The sequence below is a fragment of the Apiospora phragmitis genome, assembly GCF_038363925.1.
Source record: "Apiospora phragmitis strain CBS 135458 chromosome Unknown utg000007l:1.0-2108841.0:1.0-2111359.0, whole genome shotgun sequence".
In the NCBI taxonomy this organism is placed as follows: Eukaryota; Fungi; Ascomycota; class Sordariomycetes; order Amphisphaeriales; family Apiosporaceae; genus Apiospora; species Apiospora phragmitis.
This window is the reverse complement of record NW_027117405.1, coordinates 1,755,478-1,779,902: the sequence shown is the minus strand read 5'-3', so window position 1 is coordinate 1,779,902 and position 24,425 is coordinate 1,755,478. Positions and strand designations below refer to the sequence as shown.

Sequence of the window (24,425 nt, the reverse complement as noted above, 5' to 3'; positions counted from 1 at the left end):
GCATTCCGAGTCGACTTCTAGGAAATCGACACTACTTCTTATGAGTCCTGGGGAATGTTTTTTTCCCTTGAGGAAGGGAGGCGTCATTCGGACGTATGGCGAGCAAATGTGTATTCTGATTATTGCGCTTCAGCTGATGAGAGAATGAGACAGTCACAAGCCCGTATGAAAAGTCTAAAATGTTGAAAACGATGCAAAGCGTATTGATTTTGATGAGATACCAATCGAGAATGATGAAACGCCCCCTACGGCCTCCTTATAGGCTGTTTACATACAGATTCTACTTGGCAAGCTAATGTGAAGTAAGTAATGCATATGACTTTGATGGATCTGGGAAATCTTGAAGTGGCATCCAGTAATATCTAGCTGGGAAAAGGGGTTGCATGCAATGTTCAACAACATAGTCATGATTAGTGACATCTTGAAGCATCACGAACAAGGAGAAAGAACCAGATTATTAAGATGCAAATGGGACAGATTGGGTGTCAATTCCCGGTAAATGCAACAGCTCGCAAAACCTCGTCTCGTAGGCATATAGGATGCGATCAACTCCTGCATCGCACTAGCTAATTCGCATAATGATACATCTCTTGGCCTACTCTCCACGGCTAGTTCAATCAGCAGCGAACCCTCCCAGTAACGCCTCTCGCAATGTAGCCATAAAGGACCATTTTTCCCTGATCAGGTTGTCCACCGGAAGACAGAACAGCCCCCAAAGACCACAGCCTGTCCGGGAAGTGCTACTCCTCGGCCTTTTCCTTAGAGCACTTTCCTAATGCTCTCCCTCTTGATAGTCGAATTTTGGTGTTCGTCTCTCCCGACGCGGTAGAAGTAGTCACAGAAGTCTTGGCATCGCATATAACGGAGGAACTCCTCGTCGTGGGTGATGATAATGAGCTGGAAATTGCTCTGCGAGCGACGGTCGTTGATCAGATTATGCAGGGACTCGGCCAGAGCTCGGATATTGTCGCTGTCGAGGTTGGTAGTCGGCTCGTCAAGAGTGATAAGGCCGCAGTTTGCACCAAAGGTCTCAGCTAGCGCAAGGCGGATAATGATCGATGCCAGCACTTTCTGGCCCGCTGAGCATCGGCCGCGCATGTCCATCTCGGTGTCCTGCTTAACCATACAGACTCGATAGTTATAAGAGCGTCGACCCGTTGCTGATTCGTTATCCGAGCGGATGAGAATCGTGTCAATATCCGTACCCTGGTATGTTCTCTTCCATAAGTCGCCGGCAATTCGATTCACATCATCCATCTTGAGTGAGTGGTATCGCATGATCGCAGAGTCAAGTGCTTGCCCATAGAGTCCTAAATCTTCAATGGCGGCTTTTGTCGTCTCAACGTTGACGTGCACCTGCCGATATCTTCTCGCTGCATGTTGGTATTCGGTTTCCCATTTCTTCAATAGGCGGAGCAGCTCATTATCCTTTATCCTCATGGCTCCCTTTTTGGCACTCTGTTCCGCATTCACCTTGTGCCGCTCTATTTCCATATGTGCTGCCTCTTCCATTAGCCGCTCATAATCTTCGGTTGCATTACGGGCTTCCAACTCGGCAATCTCGCTTTTCAAGGTCCCAATCTCGCGAAGGCTCCTCCGGTAGTTGAGGTTATCCCGTATGTTCTGTTTCTGCCGATCGCTATTGTTGAGCTCTTCCCGTAGTTTGTTGGTGCTCGCGGCTAGCTCCTGCATCTCTTTCTCAATGCGTGTCTCACTCTTCTGGAGGCTATGAATCTCTCGATCAGTGGTCGCAAGGAGTGAGGGTCCGCCGCGACCAATGTAGTCCTGGATATCATTCTCGACAAGCTTCAGCTCATTGACAGAGCCTGCAAGTTCATCACGCTCCGAAGCAACTTTCGACTCTTTCTCATGGCCTCGCTCCATTACATCATTACGGATGACTCTGGCCTTCGCAATTTCCGGCTCAACCTTCTCCAAGTCTTTGTCGGCTTGTTGGATTATCTCCCTTTGGTGGCTTAGATCGTCCTTGTGACTTTGAATCTGATTCTGTAGGTCTTCTCGCCGCTCCAGTTGTCGGACAGCATCGCTGACCTTGTTCATCAGCCCGCTCCGGTCTAGTTCAAGAGAACTGATCGAGTCCCTGATACGCTGTCTCTCATTTTGAAGGACGGCCAATTTGGTCTTCACGGATCTCATCTGCTCGGCGCACGTCTCTTGCAGCTCGCGGATCTCCTCGGGCGTGCGAGTTGCACCGCTCGCGTGCTGCTGAGAAACGATTCTCTCAACTTGGCTTTCAGCTTCTGTGATCTCCTGATGAGTGCGCGCTATGGCTGAAACAGTTTTGCTCATGGAATCCAGATCTTGACACTCCTCCTGCTTCTTCTCTTACAGCTTGATCGAGTTCTTCAAGCTTTCTGATAATACTTTCCTCCTTCTCCTTCAGGGCTTGGATCTCCTGTCTCAATCCTGGCTTCTCAGATGAGAGGCGAACATATGTGTCGTACTGATATCGAACCATGCGCAGGCTCCCAAGCTGCTGCTCAGCAAGCGTCAACTCATCCTTTGCCTTTTCCTTCCCCTTCTCATTGAGGCCGTTTTGGATCTGCTCAATAAGCTTGGCCTTCTCACCAGCTCCAGCGCCGAAGGCACGGTCGCACAGTAAACATTTATTCTTCTTGTTCATAACCTTCTGGCACCTGTCATAAAACTCCTTCAGGCTGTCAAATAGTGAAACATCCTTCTCAAGAGTAAGAACTGACTCCTCGAGATCTTCAATCTCATTGGGTAGATTATCCACATTCGGAGTATCATCTGGATTGACCTCTTCCAGTGCTTTGCACACCGCGGTCTTGCATTTTTCCAGCTGATCGCCTTGGCTTTTTGCCTTCTCCTCGAGGCTCCTCAGACTGTATTGTGCTTGCTTGAGATGCTGGTTCTGCTCGTCCCGCTTGCGAGTCGCCTCCTCCAAGACCTTCGCTCTATCTTTTTGGGCACGATGAAACTCTTGCTCAACAGATTCGGGTTTCCAGGCTGAGGCGATCATGGAGGATATCTTGTCGCCCCATGTGCTGGTGATTGTATCCAGATTGCGCCTCTTCTCAACTAGTTGCTTCTTCCGCAGACCCAACTGGGCGCGGTCGTCAGCTGACTTTGTGCACTCAACCATGTCGCGGCCGAGCCTATCATTTTCGGCCTCCAACTTAGCGAGCTCGTTCGACTCGTGGCGAATCTTGTGGTCAAACTCAGCGTGTTGGAAATCCTCGTTGAGCTTCTGAAGCCGCTGCTCGACATCACTCAATTCGGCGTCCAAGACTGTTTTGCGGCCTTCATCAACGTCCAGGACGTTCAACTGGGCTTGCAAGGCGCCAACCCTCTTCTCCACGTTGCCTATTCTCTGCTTGGCAAAGGTGCGGTCGCGAATGTAGCCCGCTTTACATCCTTCGAGTTCAATGATGACGGCTTGTTTCTTGTCTGCCTCCTCCCTGCTCTCTTTCTGAAGATACTCGAGCTCACGCTTCTTGTCATTGAGGATTTTCTGGATGCGTTCAGAGAATTGCTGGGCTTGTCTATCGTTAAGTTGACCGTCGTACCCACGAATGCAGTGCAGGTTTGCCGCACGTTGAACGAGCTCTACGCGTAACTCAAGTTGTCTTTCGTATTTGTCCTTGTCAGATTGATGCTTTCCACGTTCCGCCTGTTTCGTGCCGAGTAAGCGCCGGGATTGTGTCAGTTCTTTCTGCAGCTCAGCGTACTGTCCCTTGTTCTCCTCGAGCTCTGTCTCATGTCTGGCCATCTTCTCTTCGAATTGTGCCAGGTTTTCTTCTAGCCATTCATCAGGCTCGCCTAGCTCCTTGATGCTGGACTTGAGTTCTTGTACCGTGGTCTGGCGGAACCCCAAGTGCGATCGCTTGGTTTGCAAGTTTTGGATAATGCCATCAAAGCTCTTGGCCTGTTCACGTTTGGAATGAACCTTTCCGTCAAGTTCGATAACCCGAGCTCCCATTTCAGCGATCTCCCCACGCAGCTCCTCGATCTCGCCCTGCATTTCCTCCAAGCGCCTTTCGCATTCATCTGCCCTCTCCTTGTTCTCCTTTTCGTTGCCTTCAAGGAGCTTGAACTTATTGAGCTGTTCCCGTGCTTTTTGCGGATGACCTTGAGGTTTTCGATAGCTTTGATGTACTTTTGGGCCTCAAAGATTTCGTCGAAGCGCTTCTTGAGGGCAGCAGGCTCGCTCATAGGCCATAAGGACTCGTCCTGATGGCAGAAAATGACGGCATCGAGGACTGCGGAGGCGACGTTGAGCGTTTTGGGGACCATCATGTCGATCTGGGCATTTTTGGACGAAATCACCGTCCTCTCTCCATCTCTGTTGGTGACCATGGTGGATTCCAACGTTTTCTGCGAGCGGGTGGTCTTCTTGACGGTAAGCTGAATTCTACGCGAGACGACATGGTCGGCGTTGGGAGGTGTTCTGAACTTCAATTTGACCTGGGCGAGGACTTCTCGCTCGCCTGTCAAATTGGGATCATGAATGAAAGCACCTCCCTTGCTGTTGGGAGGAAGATCGCCCGTAGTAGCATACTTCAGACACTCGATGATGGTTGTCTTGCCTGAACCGTTGTAACCAACAATCAGGGTAAGAGGTGTGTTGAACTGGATGGCTTGGGGCTCGTCAAACCCGAATGACCGCACGCCCGACACCAACAGCTTCTCTATGCGAGACATATTGGCCTTCGGTAGCACAAGAGACAAAAATCGCCTCTTTCAATTCACGAGGGCAGGAGCTTGCAGTGCTGCGCTGATACAAGTCGCTGTCCAGAAAGCAGACGATGCGTTTGGTGGATTAGAAGTGTAGGTTACAGTACCATCTCTACTGGTGGAAGGTGTGTACGGAATACATGGATTGCCCCGTAAGCGATGTGCTCTGTTTCCAAGCGTTGATGTCGTGATCGTTGCGTTTAATGTTGGCCTGGACCCTGAAGAGTTCAGATGAGTTTGTCGAACAGACCATTTCTGAAGTTGCATTGCAGACGCGTGTCTGCGTGTTCGGGATTTCTGGAAGACGCGCCTTCCCGGCGAGTCGGCGACCCTCAATTAGCAGGCAGCACTGGCCCCAGCACCCAGCGGCAACTGCCACCCCGCAGCTCGCTAAAGTAGCCGGCCTACAGTACCTGCATTCATAATGTAATAGGGACGGTCAATGATTAATCGATGTATTGATTATATAACTTAATATATATTGATACAAGTTCCTCTAGTTCTTTTTTACTTGGACAAGTACCTAAATAGATATATACTACGTCTGACATGGGCAGTCATGCTGTGTTCCATTCTCAGGTACGGCGCAAACCTACAACCCTCCCTTCACTATCGATCTATAATGAGGAGCGGTCAGTAGTCTGTCTCTATGCCACAGAGGTCAGGTCCCTCGGTTGCCAAGGGGCGGCGGTACTACAGAACCCGTTGGTCCGCCTTCTCGGTTAGTCTCGAGGCTTCTCCTTGCGCGGAAGAAGGTGGAATGTGAGCAGCTTGTATAAAGGACCTGAGTTGGCTCAGTGTGTGTTGCCGCCGTGGCTATCGCGCCCGCCAATGACCCAGAAATCGCTAATAAGGGGAGTACTAGTGCCAACATTGCTCTTGGTCCTCGCGTCACCTGAGCCCGATTAGATCCATGAAGAATGAGCTACCACAGCATATTACACGACAAAGATGCCGTGAGAGCACCGTATCAAGCCAATAGACAATGGTTAATCTCATGCAACGTACATGATACGCGTTGTTTGATATGTTGAGGACTTGAGTTCGTTTTGTCATACCTCGCCCAGGCCGAGTCCTTGCCATCTTGGGGTTCTATCGTATACTTAGTTGAGACCGAAACGTGTTGATCAAAGCTATGGCGCTCTAGGTTAGGCGACACTAACTTGATAGGCCTCCTACTCGAGCCCTCCTGAATGCACCAGGCGTATTCGGCGGCAACTAACAACTAGATCTACGACATGTCGGTCCATAGGTGGCAGGATGGTCTCAGCCTCTCAGGTAGTGGACGCAGCCAAGAAGCAAAGAGTGCGTACTAGGAAGAGAGAGATTTCTACTAACACTAAGAGCTAGGTTAGAGTATACAGTAGAGGTGAAGTGGCATAGACCTGAATATTGGAAACCCGCGCTGATCACCACCTGATGGGTTGGCTCAAACAGGTATCTGTTGTAAATTCTGGATACAGTATGGTGAATCCAGCAAAATCTATCAAATGGGCGTCGGGGTCTTCTGGCACTTCTGGCAGTCTGGCCAACTTTGGCCAAGTTCCGGGAGCGGGCCGGCGAGTCTAAAGGAAACGTTTCCCGCTTTTAATAATTCACACGATACCACCTGGCAACGTATAAGGTATGTATCCTTCAGCCCCAAAGGCTACGTCCTAGGTATTGTTTCATACATACCACTCCACGGACAGTTCTCGCGATCCCATGGTGCACTGGCAAGATTGCGCTCGTTTTGTCACGGGAAGTAGGTAGTATTGCGTGGCCTCTGACGACTTAAAAGAAAAGGCCCCTTGGCCAGCCGTGATGTCACATGTGGGGGTCGCTCCCGAAATGCCCGGATCGTCAACAATCTATTGATTGCAGCTTAGCAGGAAGCAGGTTAGCCAACTCTCTCGCTTACTATGTATCGCGTACTAGATCCGAAAGACTAAGTTCGATGAGTTTAGGTTTCAATATAGCAGGTACCTATTATAGATTCAGCCCAGTATACAACTGTAGACACGAGGCACGATCTTGCGGTAGCACTAGTCGTAATGTATAAACATAAGAAATAAGAGCCAGCTCTTATATATCGCGACTGCTTTTATAGTATAATATGCCTAGGCACTAGGTATCTACATATGGGCGAGAGGGGATTAGACGAAGATATACGTACCATGCTTGACCTTGCAGATCATCTTCATTGCTGGATCAGTCAAATACCAATCGTGCATATGTGGTGGTGGTACTCCGTACAAGTTGCCGTAGCCAGATTGATTTGAGGGCACTCTCAGGGTACAGTTGCACCACATTCTTGCTCAAGGATCAGTATGTCGTACATGTACCTCACCCATAGATCTGTTATGTAGGCATCTTTATCTTAATTGGTATCTTGGTTGGAGAAATGTCCCTCCGGAAATTCCCTCCTTCCTAGCACCATCTTGACTCCGCCGACTTTTTCAGCTTCTGGGAGAAAACCAGAGCCTTTGCTTGTCACTGAATAAGCGCGCCACCCCGCCGACACCCCCCTGGATCCCAGTTATCCGCCCCGGGAACCCAGTATTTCCTTGCTAAACACATCCCATCCAAGCCCATGTGGTTGGGAAATAGCGGATCGGGGTTATTGGTTCGGAGCAAAAGCTCCGGCTTCCTCTGGCAAGTCCTCGAAGCCGTGCGAATTCAATTTTTTCCATCGGCAAGTTGCCGATCCTCTGTCTATCGAGAATTCAAGCCCATTTGAAAATCCCATCCCTCCTCTCCTTGCCTACTCCTACTCCACCCTTTTCTTCGGCATCTCGTTTCTGCTTGCCCAGTGACTTTCAGGTCCCCTGCAGCAGCTTCGTTATCTTACACAAGAAACAATTTCCTTTTCCAAATCCCAGGGATTTTCGGCTCGGTCGGAAGCATACTCCCCAAGTCTGCTCTGAATGTTCTGGATCGTTGAGAAATGAGAAGGTCTAGAAGCCAGGCGCCCCTTACGTCGACCCCAGTATTGGTGCATGCAGTGCAGTGCCTGGATATTCTGTCAAGCCGGCAAGACACCAGAACAGCTGGTTGATTGCTCTTCTGCATTGCAGAGAAACGTCACCGTCTGTCGCGCCGTGGATGGGGCGCTGGGTTTCACGAAGAAGATTGCCCTCACCCTCGTTACCGCCATCAGCGCCGTTCGTGCCGTTGCGTTGCCATGATGAACCACGGGGCCCCGCCGCCTGCGGGCAATAGCAACAACGGCAACGGCAACATGCTCAGCTTTTCTGCGCCGAATGCGATGAGTGTAAGAGAAACCCAAACCAGCTCGCGATTATCAGGATATTGCCCAAGCCTAAAGTTTCCCCCTTACCGTTTTGCGCTTTGTCCCTGTGTGATGGGATACCAATGGGACGCATGGCCGTGTATGCACCACCCAACTCATTCAACGATCCTAACCTAAATAAGCAGTCCAACCCACCACCGCTCCAAATGGCAGCAGCCGACAACTCGAACGACATAATAGACCTGCTCAACAGCCCCATGTATTCGAATTTCGATGCAGCAGCAGGAGTCCCAATGAATCTCGACCTCGATCTCGACATGCCGCCGCCTCCACAACCATCGGCATTCGCGCCCGGCTCAGCCAGCTCCAACGTGCCCCAGTCCGCCACGGGTCAATCCGAGATGGAGGACAGCCCAGCCGCCCAGTCCAGTAATGGCTTTGGTACACCTGCTGCGCAGTCAAATGCCAACTCTGGAAACAACACACTGACGGAATTTACGAAGCGACGGAATTGGCCCGCCAAAGTTGTCGAAGAGCTGAAGGATTTTCTACAAATCCTAGATGCCCACGGAAGAATCAAATACGTCTCCCCCAGCGTGACAAGCGTGACAGGCTACCAGGGTGAAGACATGGTCGAAACCTTCCTGAAAGAACTGATTCACCCCGACGATGTTGGCACGTTTACGTCGGAGATGAACGAGTCCATAGCGACCGGGCATCCTTTACGAATGTTCTATCGCTTGAAGAAAAAGGATGGCCAATATGCTATATTCGAGTCGGTGGGGCATGCTCACATAGCTTCGGCCAAGTTCGCGCCCAATCCTGACAACCAAACGCCCTTCTGCCAAGCCGTTTTTATCATGTCCAGGCCGTATCCGACCCGGAATGCTCAGCTATTAGACTCCTTCCTGGAACACAAGATTGAGAACGAAAGGTTACGTAGGCGAATCGCCGAGTTGCGCCGGGAAGAGGAGGAGGAAGAGGCGTCGCAAAAGAGCTGGCTGGCTGCACAGGAAGCATCGGACATGACTCCTTCAGAAGATATGCAGTCCTCTGTCGGCACTTCGTACTACCAACCAACGCAACCCGACACTACTTTGATGCCCCCTCCGGAGAGACCCTCTTCTCTAAGCATGTCGTTAACTCGAGAGAATCTGGAGGGCGCTAACGCTGGAAGTCGCTCGGACTCGATCAAGGATAAAATGGCAAGATTTGAGGAAGCATCGCACACTGACACCATAGAAATGCTCACTGGCCTTCGCTACGTCGAAGGGGAACGGAGTCGTGGTATCACTACCGGCAACCATAGCCCAACCCTCATTAGAGGCGATGCCGGAATTGCCATTCCCGTTGACAGGGATCCTAGGACAGGCGAAAAGAAGAAGAAGCTCAAGGTTGCGGAGGAATATGTTTGCACTGATTGCGGTTCGTTGTCACGCTCACTCATGGTATCGTTCGGCTCGCTTATGCTATTACTTCTCAGGTACTCTCGACTCGCCTGAATGGCGGAAGGGCCCCAGCGGGCCTAAGACGCTCTGCAATGCTTGTGGCCTGAGGTGGGCCAAGAAAGAGAAGAAAAAGAACACCAGCAATGGGGCTGGTAAAGAAACGCCACAGACGCCCACCGTTGAGCCGCAATAAGAGCAATGTTTCTTCACACAACCAAAACAACACAAGATGGTCGCTTGGGGGTTAATGACTATAGATCCTTTCGGTTTTCCAGCGCAATAGCCTTTTTCACATGCGGGAACTCTGGCTTTACAACAGGAGGGGGTTTACGGGCAAAAAGCCAGGCGTTCAAGGCGTATACCCAGGGGAGGAGGTTTGCTTTGGCCGGCCAAATGTTTTGACGGTTTACGAAGTCTTCCGAGATTCTTGAGATACCTTCGTTTGATTCGTACCATGTTTTCGGGTGCGTGCTACCTAACGGATTTGCATCTATACCAAAACCGTAACGGCGGCTCGCTAGGCAACATAGCTTTTCGAATTACTATGAATTATCAAATTTGTCAAATTGACCAACCATTGGAGTTTCCCATTGGCGACAACAGAGAGCGGTCCCGTATGTGGTATCCCGTCATCGGTGACTCGAGTAGGGGGTGGTCATTGAGGCCGATGCCCAGACGACCGGGCCTGCCGCTCCCAACGATCACCGCTCTTGTTAGGGCCTTGTACGCCTCTAGGTAGTAGATGTTATTCGAGGTGGTCAGATGACATGTTCTCTCCCTCGCTTGTAACCCAAGCAAACACCGAGTACAAAATAGTACGGATCAAAGCATAGAGCAGATAGCCAATGGTCGGGTAAGATATCATCATCGCATGCTGGATGCCCGACATCCTCGAAGTGTGTTTATCGCTTTCTTGGATACTTTAAGAAAGGGTAGTCAGCGACTGCCGGTGCTGTTGTTTAATATCCATAGTGTCAATACCCCTTCATGTTCTGCTTTCGCCACTCTGCTACGAGGGCGTGATTTTATGGCAAGATTTGAATCGAAACATGGATTCTCTTAACCTATAATGGCCAGGAAGGTATTGAGCTTGCAAGGTGCTGCTGAATTAGAAGGACATTGACGTGGCACGATTATGCAAACGGGGTTGGTCCTCTCACGTCGTTTGGATGGTATCATCCATCCACTGCCAGTGAAAAACTTTCTCGTTCGTAACGAATAGATCTGCTTGGTTTGGAAATACGCCTGGACAGAACACCTCCAAGGGTTTGGTCAGGATGGACGTCGCAAGCAATGGTCACTACAGAATCGCTGTGGATGAGACCGTTCGGTTCCGCATCGCCACCGAGCTTCCTGAGCAAGTCCAGGATCTCTCCCCCATCTCCGCGGGCTCCTTATCGGATGGTTCACATATTTTGAGTTCATCTGGACCGCGAAGCTGGCCATTCTTTTCCCTCTGGAGTGTTTCACTCGTGGTCTCGCCCTCGAGAGCGCGGCGCTTCTTCCCGTCATGGGACTGATCATCAGCAATTGCTTGATTATCGTTGTCGCCGTCACGTCAAACTGCCGACCTTTCTGTAAACACCGGCAGCTCTGACCTGGCCTCCGGGGGTAGGGCTAATCTATTTGATTTACTACTCGGGCATAATGATATGTATATACTAATTTCCAATGCAATTAGATTAGTGCCATTCGGACTGGTTTTGCTGTAGTATTATGTGATAGCGTGTTCACCATGGCTGCCTTTATCCTTCACATCTACTACTCCATCAACTGGGTAAGCTACGGACAGGCATGACAGAAGCGAAATTCTTCCCCAAACAATGAAAACACCGGAGCTAATGCGATCCAACTCGTACATTATAGAACAACGGGCCAGCGACAGCACCGCCGTTGACATGGAGACTCCAGCACCGATGCTATCAACCCGGCACGAGTCTATCCGATACATGTTGCAAAGTAGGGCAATGGTTTCCCAGTCTCCAAGGGCCCAATGTTGATTTATGTGTTATGAGGAAATGCACCTGCCAGGTGCGATTGGAGAGAGTCGCCAAAAACAGAACGAACGCTACCTCGCGTGTGGCCATCCAGGGTGTAGGAGTGTGTATGCTCATGGTTACACTAGCAGTAGTTCAACCGATTCATCGTATTCGCATGTCTGTATCAACGCAACCAATCGAACGATTCAGATGGCAATCGTAGCGACGTTTTTGTGCCGAGTTACTGGTCTTACACGCATAGCAGCTACTCAACTCCTTGGAGCTGTTAGCTAGGCAGCCCTCTTTGTCCACCCCTTATTTACAAATACATGGCAAGGGTAAACAAGGATAACTTGCGTCCCAATGAGAGAAAGCAAACATCACTTTTTGCCGTAGGTTCCGATGAAGAGAAATCAGGGGAGAAAAAGGAAGAGAACTCAGAGTTTGCTCTTAAGCCAGCCCATCACGCCCCCGCCATCCTCCGTCGTTTCCGTCTTCTGCTTTCGCCCCCACCAGGGCCACACGGCGGGCTTGTCGCTCTCCCAGCGGGCATCGAACCGCGGCTCGCACTTCTCGAGGAAGGATCGGATGCCCTCGCGGGCGTCGGCGCCGCGGAACAGGTCGAAGAAGACGCGGCTCTCGAGCCGCTCGGCCTCTTCGGGCGTCGCGGGTCCGTGGTAGAGCATGTCGCGCATGGCCTTGGTCGCGACGGCGCTGGTCTTGCCGGCGACCTCCTCGGCCAGCGCCAGGGCGCGGGGCAGGACCTCGGCCGGCTCGTCGCCGGAGACGACCTCCGCAAATAAGTCGCGCACGGCGGGGTCCGAGGCCGCGCAGGTCGCGCCCGTCGTCACGAGCGTCAGGGCCCGGCCGTGACCCAGGATCCGCGGCAGGAAGAAGGACGAGCAGGCTTCCATGTTGAACCCCCGCCGCGCGAAGACGAAGCCGATCTTGGCGTGGCTATGCGTGATCCGCGCCGCGCACGCCAGCGTCATGGTGATGCCGACGCCCACGGCGTGCCCGTTCAGCGCCGCGATCACCGGCTTCTGGCATTGTTGGCCTCGGGCCGGTTGAGAATGACGAGGATCACCGGGGTGGGCACGGATGCCGAGGCCGGGTGGTAGGAGAGTTTGATTTGGGGAGCGGGTAGTCATTATAGGAGAGCGGAAGGCTTGGCGAAGTCATGATTGTGCAATTATAGGTTAAGTACTCCTTTTTGGATGGACTGTCTGTATTTTCCTTTTCTACTGCCGGCACTGGCACCGAATGCCATATACTGAGGTTCGCGGCTCAGGCATGTTTGCTTACCTGATGTCCCGTTTGTGTGGTTGTACATGCGGGGAGCGAGTTGGGGTAAGCAGGGTGCCGAGGTTGAACGAAGATGCGGATGCGGGATTCAATTTGGACCTTACATTGTTCTAGAAGCCCGCCTCGTCTTTGTAGGCGCCCATCGATCCTTCGCCTACGCGCGCCAGTAAGACGGTTCGTAGACGAAAAGGTGGTGTGGTTGGTTGGAGTGCATTGCACGATCTGATGTTACTCTATTTAAAGACGTCCAATCACGACTTCGGAGCAAGCCACCCGGGCCAATCACTGGTCATTCGCCGGTGTGCCTCCAGCGACAGGGTCAGGTCGCATTGCATCTTCACCCAACCGATACACTGCTGCAGCAAGGTAAGGTTATTTGCCGTTGCAGAAAGGGAACAGGCCCAACATGACCATTCCTCTCGAGCCGCTTCTCGATGCCAAGTTAACCAACTGAGACGGTCGATTTGATGAGTTGCCAGCCAGACATGCTCATGCTCATGATCGTATCGATGACAATGTTGATGTTATATTATTACTGGAGAGATGGCTGATTAAACCAAGCATTGCGCAAACATTTGACAGAACTGAAACTCCGTTATGAAGTCAGTACCCTATAAGAGGAGATGGCTATGTTGATCAGGGACTACTGCTACGGTATCCATTGATTCTGGCGGACTCTTGGGAACTGCCTCTGAAGGCCAGAAACAATGTCACGATTTCCAGCAGACTTAAGCTTCTATCTCCGCATAGCGCCACTTCATCTCAACTTTTGGGGGGTCCTTTTAGTCTCTCAACTGACATCGAACGGAAATAGACTTGGATGCGATCGCGATACAGGTGTGTTTTTGCAGAATGAGAGTTCCAATTGCCAGTTGCGACTTCAGATGCATTGGGGGAGTTGGGATGGGGGCCCGGCAGTAACGCGCCCGGGGCCTGGCTAATAGGGTTTTGGGGTTTTTTGACACAAGCCAAGATGTTGAGATGACTAGGACGGGGTCAGGGGCCCAGGCGTAGCCAATGGCAGTCCCGGATCTCACTAAAAGTAAGTCCCCCCCTGTCAACCGCTGTGCCTGATCGATGCTTCAGACGGCACTTCAACACCCGGAAAACGTCATGGCGAGTGCCATTTCGAGCCATCCACCCGGCCCAGACTTGGCAGGCCGCCTGCTTCGATACGACATTGTACAGGCCATGTTTGAGCCTGCCAGCGGGGCCATGCTTCGCTGGAATGTCTGCTTGCCGTGCGCTGCAGACACTCACTGCCCCGTTCACCGTCTATCGCCGCCATCCTAGTCGTATGTTCCCTTTCCATGGGCGAGGGATCATCGTGAAACTCTTTCTTTTCTCTCTCCCTCTGCTCTCTCTTTCTTCCTCCTCTCTCCCTCCCTTCCTCTATTCTCAGCAATACGGTTCACTCGCTCAAGTTTGGCCTCTTCCATCTTCTTTTCTTTTTTTTTTTAACCCTCCTACCGATACGACTGAGTCGATTGCGGAGTTTTCCACTACTTCCAACTAATTACTTGGTGATCTCTTCTAATTTTCTTGGCTGGCCAATCATTCTTTCTATATACGACCCCATCTTTCACCCACGGCGGCTATCAACACAAGACCAGAAAGGTTATAAATCCGCATCTATCACCAGACTTCATCCATCCAGACCGAAAAGGGCAGAATAGCTACATCGCCGATGCAATGGCTTTCACACTGGTTACCCTGTTCTACCTCCTACTCTCACTTCTGAGTCTGCAAGTCGCGGCCGAGTCGGTGGATATCGTGGATGGGCTCGCTGCACGACAAGCACCCGGCGGCGGCGGTGGTGGTGCCCCCGCCGGCGGCCAGGCAGGTAGCTCGGTGCCCACCGTCGTCTCGTGCGCCGAGTACTCGCGGATAGCCAACTTGACCATCATCGGCAAGAACTCGACCTATCGCGCCGCCTTCCTGCGCTCCGGCCCCTTCGGCACCGACCAGATGTCCGGCATGGTCGACCAGGCCGCTACCCTCCTGCCACCCCTGACGCTCGACAAGACCCTGAACGAGCAGTGCGGCAACTCCACCGCCATCGCCCTGGCTGGCGCCGAGACCAACTTCACCCAGGGCATTGTGGCCGATTTCACCATCGCCGAGGCTCCTGGTATTGGCGTGGATGGTTTCAGCACCCTGATTATCGTCTCTGTCCTCACCTTATTCATGGGCACTATTTGGATGACGATGGAATAAGCGTACAATGTGGTATGTACGCGAGTAACATGGAGAAGGAGGAGGGACAGAAGAAAGACGTTGGCCACGGAAGACTTTGGCCATTATTCAGTGCCGTCAGCTACGCCTCAGGGCACGATGGACGCGGGAAATGCCGAGCACGATCCCACACCAGGTCAAATAGTGTTGACGCTCATAGAGGAAGAACAAACAACCCAATCTGATTATACCACCGCTAGCTCCAAGGCGTCGTTAAAAAACAAGCACTGTTGTGTCTCGCAATGGAACACAGTACAACACTAAAACAATGTTACACACATACTTAGCCATTCATTGCCGACTCGTGATCGATGTCATCTTGTTTACATGTATGCGTGTGGTCAGCTTGACCCAATCAATCATACGAGATCAGATGACTTGCTGTTCGATACATTTATATTTCATGTATGTACGTGGCCTCATGGCCATATGCGCATGTTGGGCAGACAGACCCCTTGCTATGGGTGAAGAGATTATGCTTAACGCATTTTAGAACATGCATTCAAGGTTATCGTCTTTAGAGTTATGTTGGTTTAGTTTAAATGATTCCTCTCGTGATAACCCACCTGCGCTGGTACGGATAACTGTTCCAGAAAGAGGCGAGGGCCTGTTCTATGATTATCAGACAGGGATGCTGCTTCAATCGAGTTTCACCTCGTGTGTGCAGCGTGCGGGGCCGTGACGCATAGTAGTGGGCGGACTGCCAGCAAAGCAGCAAACAACACATCACTTTTCTGCTTCAGTCATTCTCCTAAGATAACTTCTCGTGAACTATTCTACACATATTGAGAATAAGAAAAAACACCCAGTGTAACTTACTCTATCTTCAAGATCCAAAATGTCCTATTCCGGTGGAGATAACAGCAGCAGTGGTGAAAGACGCCAAGGTAAGTACATTGAATACCACCGCTACCCCCCACATTGCTTGTCCCTCCCGCAACCCCTTAAAATCGCACGGAAAGCACGGCACACGGGAGGCTTCACAGAACAGACTATTGACTTGGCAACACCCGACTTGTACAGACTTCGGCGGCAACAGTACGTTCCGCCTCCGACAGAATTCCCCGGCGAGAGTCCGGACTAACGCGGGGGAACCCAACCCTTTCTTTCGTACAGTGACACACGGAGGCTTCTACCCCGCCGGCGGCTACGGCGCCGAAGATGACGACTTCTCCGGCGCCGCCGAACACGCTAGCCGATCCGCGGGCGCGTCGGCGGACCCGAGCCTCTTCACCACCCTCCTCGGCGCTCTGACGCAGAAGAAGCAGAGCTTGGCAGGCCAGGAAGTCGACGAAGATGGTACGTTGTGGTGAAGATGGAGGGGAAGAAGAAGAAGATCTCCCTATCCTATCGATTATTGTCGGGGCCTCATTGTTCTAATAAATGCGAATGTCGTGAACAGATGCGGTAAAGCAGCACAAGAAGCACTACGCCGGTGACGATGATGGGTGCGAAGGCAACGACCAGAGCTTGGGCGCGGCAGCGGCCATGCAGGCGCTGAAGATGTTCTCGGGCGGTGCCAGTGGCAACTCACAGGTAAGTACTCTGTTGCTACATACACATCCAATTTTGGGATGTACTTAATTTATACTAACTGCATGTGCAGCAGGGCAACAGCCAGAGTGCATTCATTGGCACGGCTATGGCCGAAGCCAGCAAGGTATGCCAGCCCGCCCCCCTTTCTTCCATCCCATTCAAGTCACCACCCCCATCCTCCATACAATCATTGGTGCCCTTGATAGGTCTAGTAGTCTACCACAGGTCGAGGGAAGAAAAGAAGCAAACTGACTCTCTTGCTTTTGTTATTACACAGCTGTTCGATCAAAAGGCCTCGCAGGGCAAAGTCTCAGGCGACGCGAGCAAGGAGTCGACCATCATGCAGGCCGGCGAGCTGGCCCTGAAGATGTACATGAAGAGCAAGGGAGGAGACGCAGGCGGCTCGTCTGGCGGCGGTCTCCTGTCGCTGGCGTCCAAATTCATGTAAGGCCTGGCCGGCCTACCAAGCGCACTTGCCCACTTTCACTTCGCTGTGAAGTAAGTGCCGGCGACTGGTTGATTAGGTTACATTCGATGGCATCCTCGTCAGATAGATTGTATATGACCGAAATGAAACCATGTCTCGATCATTTGTGTTCCTTTTTGCCTTGTGAATAAAACCCTGATATACTCTCCGCCTGTTTTGGCCTGCTTTATAGTCGGCACAACCATTGTACAGGACTTGGATGTATAGAAACCAATCAGGCTGCCTTCGCCAGGCAACCCCACGAGAAAAACCCCATTCAGCTTGAGGACGACACACCCAACGAATTCAGGGTCCGGCGATAAGCTCTAGTAGACATCCAAAATGCTGACTTGGCAACTGTTGCCCGGTTGGGAACGGCCTGGATCAGTTGGCTAGAGTGTGCTGGTCAGCGCCGTGACAGTTTGCCAAGTCAAACCTCGTGTTCCAGCCCGAGGCAAAGCATGGTGCTTTGGGGACCTATTACCGGACCAGGAACCCCCCCCCCCCAGGCCTTCTCGACCAATGCGGCCTGGCGATCTCTTAGGTCAGTGCCTGGGGCAGGCGCATTGGAAGGAGGGGATGTGGTGTAAGGGGTCGGTGATAAGCTCTAGTAGACATCCAAGACGCTGACTTGGCAATGTAGTCCTTCTTGCTCGGTTGGAGACGTTGCAGTGACAACGTTTTTGGTTCTGATCCCATTTCTCGAGCTCATCATAAGGAGGCTGTCTGACACTGGTTCAAGCCAAGGCCATCGCACTGCGCTTATTGCTCCCACCACAAGAGCTTGGTGAACCTGCTCTACGCGGCGGGCGAGAGTGGGCGTGTGGCCTACGAGGTTCTTTGCAATGCCAACGCGAATAGTCTCCAAGACGAAGAAAAAAGCAAAACCAACCGATACCAAGCGTGGTTTACTGAATGCCCTACATCCCTCTCCTTTGGCTGTGTGGGCTCCTGGGCGTTTTTCTAACCAAAAGCCTATATTGAACTAAAAAGATCGAATCCCATTAATAATTCCAATTGCCTACAACGCAAGCAAGCATGAGTTCTGGCACTACACGCCCTTAGAAGCACGAACAGATTGAACCAGCCCTATCTATCGTCTGAAGTCTATTTCAGTGGGTGGGACAGGCAGACGACCAGATAAAATTGGTGGTTGTCATTTCCCTACAGTCGTCAGACGTAACATATGCATGAGGTGGAGTGATTCATGTTCAATTGGTTCGTGGAAAATGATTGGCCATCATGATGATGCTCACTCCCGCCATGCAGCAACAACCCGGCTGGTTGGACTCACGTATCAGAACGGATCCAACCAAGCTACTGCCTGGACTCAATCTCAGTATCCTCGCCAGAATCCAGGCTCTGTTGCTCCGTCGGCCATGCTCCAAGAGACCAAAAAGCATTTAAGCGGTTAAAGAAAATGGACTCCTGAAGAATCAACATGAGTACGAATGACCATTGCCATCGCAACTCCCATCCACCGTGACCACAACGATCAGACCGGCCCCCCTCGTTATCTTCCCCTCGGAGTTTCTGCTGTCACTTCCCACTGCCACTACCGCCATCACCCAGCCAACAACAGAGACACAGCTCTTAGCCCGCATCCACCAAGAGAAAGTCCACAGCTTCTACGGCCCCTTCGACGCCGCCACCCTCTCGGCATCCGCAGCAGCATGCATAGCTTCCAACTCGGCCGGCGATGCGGACCGCCTGACCGCTGTCCTCGGCCGCTTTCTTGACCACGCCCGAGGAGACTGCATTGCCGAGGCCGCTCCGCTGGACAAGCCCCAGGTAACACAGGCCTGCTGGCTCGCCGTGCGCGTGTTCAAGCCCTCGAAGGAGTACGAGGTACCGCGCTGCACCGCGACGGGCGTATGTTCACCTGCTCTTGCTCGTCAGCCGAGGAAGGGAAAGAGGCAGAACCGTTGTCGTTGCCGTCGTCGACGCCTTCAGGAAACAGCACGACAACGCCGCATTCCAAGTACGCCGTCACGCTGCTGGGCCCCGCGACGCGTGTGCTCGTCCCCAACCAAGCGGTGGAAGACGCCCTCACGGATGTGGAGAACCGCATGGGGAGGCTCGATGAGCCACGGGTGCGGGCCGAGCTCGCCGAAACCCTCAAGGGGTGCGAGGAGTGTGATGAGTTGGGAGCGCGGCCAGGTGATCCGGTTCTCGTGGGGGCAGGACGACGCGCCCGTGCACTCGGAGCCGGACTTTGGCGGCAAGGGCCGCGTCTTTGTTAGTGTGCTGTTTGGGGGCGAAGAGGAGATCCGCGATATGTGTCGGCGGAGGCGGGAGACGTTTGGGGCGGTGAGGGTGCGTGGCGGAGGCTGAAGACGGAGATTCGGCAAGGAGGTGGATGCGATGGCCCTGCTCGGAGAGCTGTTAGAAGGGAATGATGACATGATATGAAGGCCGACAGTCGGAGGGTCTCCGGAGCTGGAGTTTGGATACGAAAAAAAGGAGGGACTACTTGTGGATTTAAGCGCACATACAGTAGCATACCAGTTCCACGATATCGTGACCGGAAGAGGGCATAGTGGCAGACATTTCTTAGTACCTAGGGAGCGTCTAGATAGCGAGTGTCGACGCTCCCTTGGCAAGTCTACTTGAGTGACTAGCAGCCAGTACTACTGCTCCCGGCTGTGCCCGTACGCAATCATCGAAGAAAAAAGGGCGCCGGCGTCGATTAAGGGCAGTTGCCAGGGAGGGGAAAGGGGTAGCTAGTAACGGAGGGGCAGTTAGTAGCGGACGGAAGGAGGTGGTATAATGTGGCGTCGATGAGGGAAAGGGGCTAGCGTCGATAAAGAGGGAGCTGCTGACGGAGGGGAAGGGGCAGCTGGCACCGGAGGGAAGGGATAAGGGGTATTAGCGATGGGAGGGATATCTAGTGATGGGTGTCAGCGTATAAGATATTATTATAAAGATTATTCAGTGAAGGCAATCTCAAAAAAGAGAAACAAAAGAAATACTTGCACATTTCACAGTACTGTCTGTCCCTTGCCAGCGATGATGTGTAAAGGAAGGTGCCAAGAAAACCGGCATTAAGTGAGTCACTGAAGTGACATAAGGTTATGGTGACGCATCTGAAATATTGCATTGCTCTTACACGGCGTTTGTGTGCGTGAGTAAGTGTGTATCATAATACGCCACAAGGGGACAAGGGCAGCACTGCTCTACTCTACAACAACTTATGTGTTATGGGACGTTGCTGCTTACGCACAACACCAATATACAATCACGCGCAAGTATGAATACACCATATTCACGGAAGGAAAAAAAAGTAAGAAGGTGCAGAATATTCCCTATATTTCCATTGAATGAATCGCCGAGACTAGCTCGGCCGACTGTGTGTGTACGCGTGCACAAAAGGTGCAACGACGAAGTATCTACTGTCCGATTTCTCTGTACCTGAACACCAATCCTCTTTGTGCAAGACAAAAACCAATGCCAATGCAATGAACCGTCCTGGAAAGCAAAAATGGGTATCTCTTTTCCCCTCCCCTGAAATGAAACGCCTTCCGATATGCCACCCCTTGGGCCCTTGTCCTGTTTCCTTGTCATGCCAAATCATTGTCGTAATGCCATCGGGCTGACTAAGTGGTAAAAGAAAACCCTAGGCCTTCTCTGGTGACCAATTCGTCGCCTAACTCTTATTCGTGCAGTGCGTATCTTGCACCCCATTTTGCAAAGGCCCCTTCTTGAAAAAATGAACATAGAAAAAATGAACATAGAAAGTGAAGAAGATGTACTGCTAAGAAATAGTACAGTGTAGGTGAAATGTAGGTGCGAGGTGCCTCTACTGGGCCCCAGCATCTCTTCGGGCCTTGCCAGTGGCTCGGACCTTCAAGAAGGGTGTGACGGAGGAGACAGGCACATTGTTTGTCGGGGCAGCAGCAGAGCTTCCGGATCTAACAGAAGTCTGAAGTGTCGAAGCTGTGGCTGGACCTGTCTGTTGGGCACCGTTACCAGCCATGACCGTCCGGTACTGGGTAACCGTAGTAGGAGCGGCTGTGACAGTAACGGTCTTGATGCCATTGGCGCCAGTGGGGGAAGGAAGATAAGACTCTTTGCCGGTGGGGGTTGGGGCAGGAGCAGCGGCATCATTGCCGCTACCGCCGGTAGGACCAGTATAAGGAGGGGAGAAGCTGTGCCGGTACCAAGCGTAGCAGCCTCGATCATGTGGTTGACTTGAGATGCGATGCCCATGTTGTCGACCTTGCCTTGCTTGGCGAACTTGATACCTTGCTTCATGGCACTGGCCTTAGCAGAGGCGGGTCCAAGCTTGATTTCGATGCAGCTGGTGTACATCTCGGGGACGGTGCCGACCTCGTTTGGTTTCTGGGGCCAGTCCCACACCCAGTACAAGGTGTATGTGCCAGACTCTGGCAAGTCTTTGGGCAGTTGCACATCTGTCTGGCAGTCGAGTTCGTCGACATTGTACTTGCCATGGCGCTCCATATAAATAGGGAACGTGGGACCATCAAGCAGACCCTTCTTCTGATAGCATTGGAGATCATCGTAGTAGTGAGTTGCCAGAAGCTTGCCCTTCTTGTTACCTCCAGTCTGGTCGGCGTTCCACTTCTGAACATCATTCAGCTTGTCGCCAGCCTTCTGTTGCAGGGTACCATAGACGTAAGTAAGACCGCCTCGGTAGGGACGCGAGGTGAGTCCAGGATCAGTCACGTGTCCGTTCTCCTCATAAGTCAGAGCAACATAATCTCCAGCTGCAGCCTGAAGAGGACCGTAGCTGGAGTTGAGGTAGTCACCCTGAGGGAACTGGCGGCAGACAAGAGGGTTCGATGAAGGGTCGAGAATCTTGTTCTGCACATTTTCATCGGAGTAGCCAAATGCATCACGAGGCATGAAGCCAAGGGCGTAACCAGTGTTATCGGCAAACGAGCCATCCGAGTTCATTCGGAAGACTCGCTCGATCCAAGAGTGGCTGATGGCTGCTTGAACCAAGGTGAGCAGCACCAGGACTTGAGTGAAGTTTAAGACAGACATATTGACAATGTCGGTTGAGACCAGGTCTTGTCTTGTTGAATGGGAATTTGTATCGAAGTTTTGTTCCAAGTGGAAGTTAAAATCTCGCCGGCGAGAAGAGTTGTAGAATGATCGAAGTATCAAAAAGTAGAATCGAAGAAATAGCGTAGCCTCGACGATTCTGCCAAAGGTGGAAGCCGCGCCCAGAAACTAATAAATGCTGGGCGTCGAGGTGCAGATGTGTTTGTGTTGACCACTTTTCCGTAGAGAATGCTTTGTTTATCCTTCCAAGGATAGTTTTCCTGGCCCTTGTGTTGATGGTATTGTCTTTCTTTGAAACGGAAAGAGAGGGAATCGAACAATCGAGGGCATGCAACAGCTTGTTGTGTGCAAACCAGAATTAAATAAAAAATGACGCCCAGCGGAATAACACGCACAGCGTTCAGTGTCAGGCCAAGCTGAGTCACGAAGAGAAATAGTTGATGAGATGCTTTGTTCGACTACAGCATCTTTGTGGGAAGTGGCGGGATAAAGGCCGTATTGGCGAACAAGGCGGGTGGGTGATCTGGCCGGGTGAACAAGGTGATGAGATGATGGCCGGGTGAGGAGGCCGTGAGCGGGCGAGGTCTATATGGTAGGCAGGTGACCGTTGCACACAAAGACGGGAGGATGGTTTGATGCCTGGGAAGCTGTGACCGACGAGGAAAAAGGTGAGGGATATGTTTCTTTGTTTTGACACCTTGTGAAATCTTTTTTACTCATATGCCCAGTCGATATGAATCTGGCCCTGCCAATATGATGAATGAACGTTCGGTATTACAGTGTTGTATTTTTGTACGTGAGGAGCCCTACCAAACGTAGGCGGAGATGACTCTGTTTGTGGCCCCTCTTTATGATTTACACGCGCAGACTTCTCGATTCCTACCCAATAATCTCCTGGTGGGGACTCAAGTCCAAGTCCCAGGTCAAACGCCCAAGATGAAGAAGGGTGTACATTAGGTTATGGAGCTACGGGCCCTATTTAGCCACATATTTTAGGTCACGGTGTCAAGCAGCACCCGCCCGCCTGCGGGAAGAAGAAATAACATTGGCAGAGTGAGAAGAACTGTCAGAGAAGTGATGGTGTGGAACAACCCTGCTAAGATTGCAATAGGATATCGGACGACGATGGAGGCGACTGGACGAGATCGTTTGTTTAGCCTCTTGGTGCTGGGAAGCCGAGGAACGGGCCTTTTCCAGGGTTGATAGAGATTCATGCGGCTGCAAAGGGCCAGTCGCCTCCAGCTTCCGGTTCTTTGCTACTGTACAGCACTTACAATGATTGGAGTGCCTCGAGCTTTTTCGAGGTCGGCGGTCGTTGCTCAGGCTCCGCTTGGTGGAGTTGGGACTTGTGGGCGGCGGCAACGCGAGACGGGGGAGGACGAACAGGGACCAAAGGTCGATCCCGTTCTTCATCCCATCAAAACCGACTACGGGCGGCTCCAAAGGCTTAATTAGGCTAGAGCGTATAATCTGCAAGGGCATAATGCGATCTAAACAAGCCCTTGAAGCACGGGGCAGCTGGCGGTGTTCGAGAATATGCAGGTAGCCACATGGGCACTGGCTTGGGCAGGCTGGCAGACCTTCCTCTTTCAAACTGGGAGGTACCATTTTGGCTGAATTGATAGGGTGTGGTACTACGAATCCATTTCTAAGGTTCGCTTAACCGCCACACACACGCACTTGAATTGGAAGGAGGCTCTTTTCATCCCGCCCACTGCCCCCACCTTTTCCTTTTCTGGAGCCTGCCATCCAGTCAATGCGGGTTTGTATTTATTCGCCGTAACGCCCCCCGAAAGGACTTGCTACTGGCCAAGTGGGATTGAATGGCTGCAGCATCAGCGACTCTGCGACAGCTAGCCAGTTCTTGAGACCATTTAATTTACTTCCAGTCCCAATTGCCAGAGCTGTCGTTTGACCGTGATGCTACTGTAGGTAGATGATAGACCGACGATACCTGATTAAACCGTATGTTGATTGCTTCATAAAATCCATCGACACTCGACTTGTTTTTCGCGCTGACGACCGCCCGACTTTACCTCGGCACATGGATAAAAGCACTTAGCCGCAGTGCAGCAGCTCTGGCTTCCCGTAGACGGTTGCTCTTCTCTGGTTGGCTCTGTTGGCGCCGTCTTGGCGGAGTATGTAAACTCCCCGGCATTCTCATTATTCTGCCTCTTTCTCTTCTAGTCTTGCTGCTATTATTATTTTTATCTCGGTTAGATTTCTAGAGCTTTATATTAAATTATATCTTCACCGTTAAGTTTAATTATATATATATATAAAATTTATATAAAATATATTAAAAGCTTATAGTATTTATTACTTTTAAAAAAATATTTTATTATTTTTAAAAAAAATTACTATTATATTTATATTATTATATATAAAGATTATATTTAATTTAAGTAAAGTTTTTATTAATTCTTTATAAGAAATAGTTTTTTTAAAATATTAAAACCTTTAAATTATATTTATAT

The 24,425-nt window shown here is 51.4% G+C and overlaps 7 protein-coding genes across 7 annotated transcripts; 4 read left to right on the top strand and 3 right to left on the bottom strand.

Moving 5' to 3' along the window:
* Positions 1 to 759: 759 nt before the first annotated feature.
* Positions 760 to 4,686, bottom strand: PG994_007495 (DNA repair protein RAD50; the record flags this gene model as incomplete). Its single annotated transcript, XM_066858904.1, has 3 exons — positions 760 to 2,241; positions 2,351 to 4,009; positions 4,114 to 4,686. 3 exons carry the CDS (start codon positions 4,684 to 4,686, stop codon positions 760 to 762), a joined length of 3,714 nt encoding a protein of 1,237 aa, XP_066715846.1.
* A 3,471-nt stretch (positions 4,687 to 8,157) lies between these two features.
* On the top strand, positions 8,158 to 9,592 carry PG994_007494 (cutinase palindrome-binding protein; the record flags this gene model as incomplete). The annotated part of the gene is made up of 2 exons (XM_066858903.1): positions 8,158 to 9,376; positions 9,435 to 9,592. 2 exons carry the CDS (start codon positions 8,158 to 8,160, stop codon positions 9,590 to 9,592), a joined length of 1,377 nt encoding a protein of 458 aa, XP_066715845.1.
* Positions 9,593 to 11,815: 2,223 nt separating this feature from the next.
* Positions 11,816 to 12,529, bottom strand: PG994_007493 (uncharacterized protein; the record flags this gene model as incomplete). Its single annotated transcript, XM_066858902.1, has 1 exon — positions 11,816 to 12,529. The coding sequence occupies one exon, from the start codon at positions 12,527 to 12,529 to the stop codon at positions 11,816 to 11,818; it is 714 nt and encodes a 237-aa protein (XP_066715844.1).
* A 1,846-nt stretch (positions 12,530 to 14,375) lies between these two features.
* On the top strand, positions 14,376 to 14,900 carry PG994_007492 (uncharacterized protein; the record flags this gene model as incomplete). The annotated part of the gene is made up of 1 exon (XM_066858901.1): positions 14,376 to 14,900. The coding sequence occupies one exon, from the start codon at positions 14,376 to 14,378 to the stop codon at positions 14,898 to 14,900; it is 525 nt and encodes a 174-aa protein (XP_066715843.1).
* An 856-nt stretch (positions 14,901 to 15,756) lies between these two features.
* PG994_007491 (uncharacterized protein) lies at positions 15,757 to 16,902 on the top strand (the record flags this gene model as incomplete). Its single annotated transcript, XM_066858900.1, has 4 exons — positions 15,757 to 15,805; positions 15,942 to 16,217; positions 16,321 to 16,454; positions 16,525 to 16,902. 4 exons carry the CDS (start codon positions 15,757 to 15,759, stop codon positions 16,900 to 16,902), a joined length of 837 nt encoding a protein of 278 aa, XP_066715842.1.
* A 1,459-nt stretch (positions 16,903 to 18,361) lies between these two features.
* PG994_007490 (uncharacterized protein) lies at positions 18,362 to 19,254 on the top strand (the record flags this gene model as incomplete). Its single annotated transcript, XM_066858899.1, has 2 exons — positions 18,362 to 18,365; positions 18,518 to 19,254. 2 exons carry the CDS (start codon positions 18,362 to 18,364, stop codon positions 19,252 to 19,254), a joined length of 741 nt encoding a protein of 246 aa, XP_066715841.1.
* A 1,465-nt stretch (positions 19,255 to 20,719) lies between these two features.
* On the bottom strand, positions 20,720 to 21,927 carry PG994_007489 (uncharacterized protein; the record flags this gene model as incomplete). Its single annotated transcript, XM_066858898.1, has 2 exons — positions 20,720 to 20,988; positions 21,081 to 21,927. The coding sequence occupies 2 exons, from the start codon at positions 21,925 to 21,927 to the stop codon at positions 20,720 to 20,722; spliced, it is 1,116 nt and encodes a 371-aa protein (XP_066715840.1).
* Between the last annotated feature and the right edge of the window lie 2,498 nt (positions 21,928 to 24,425).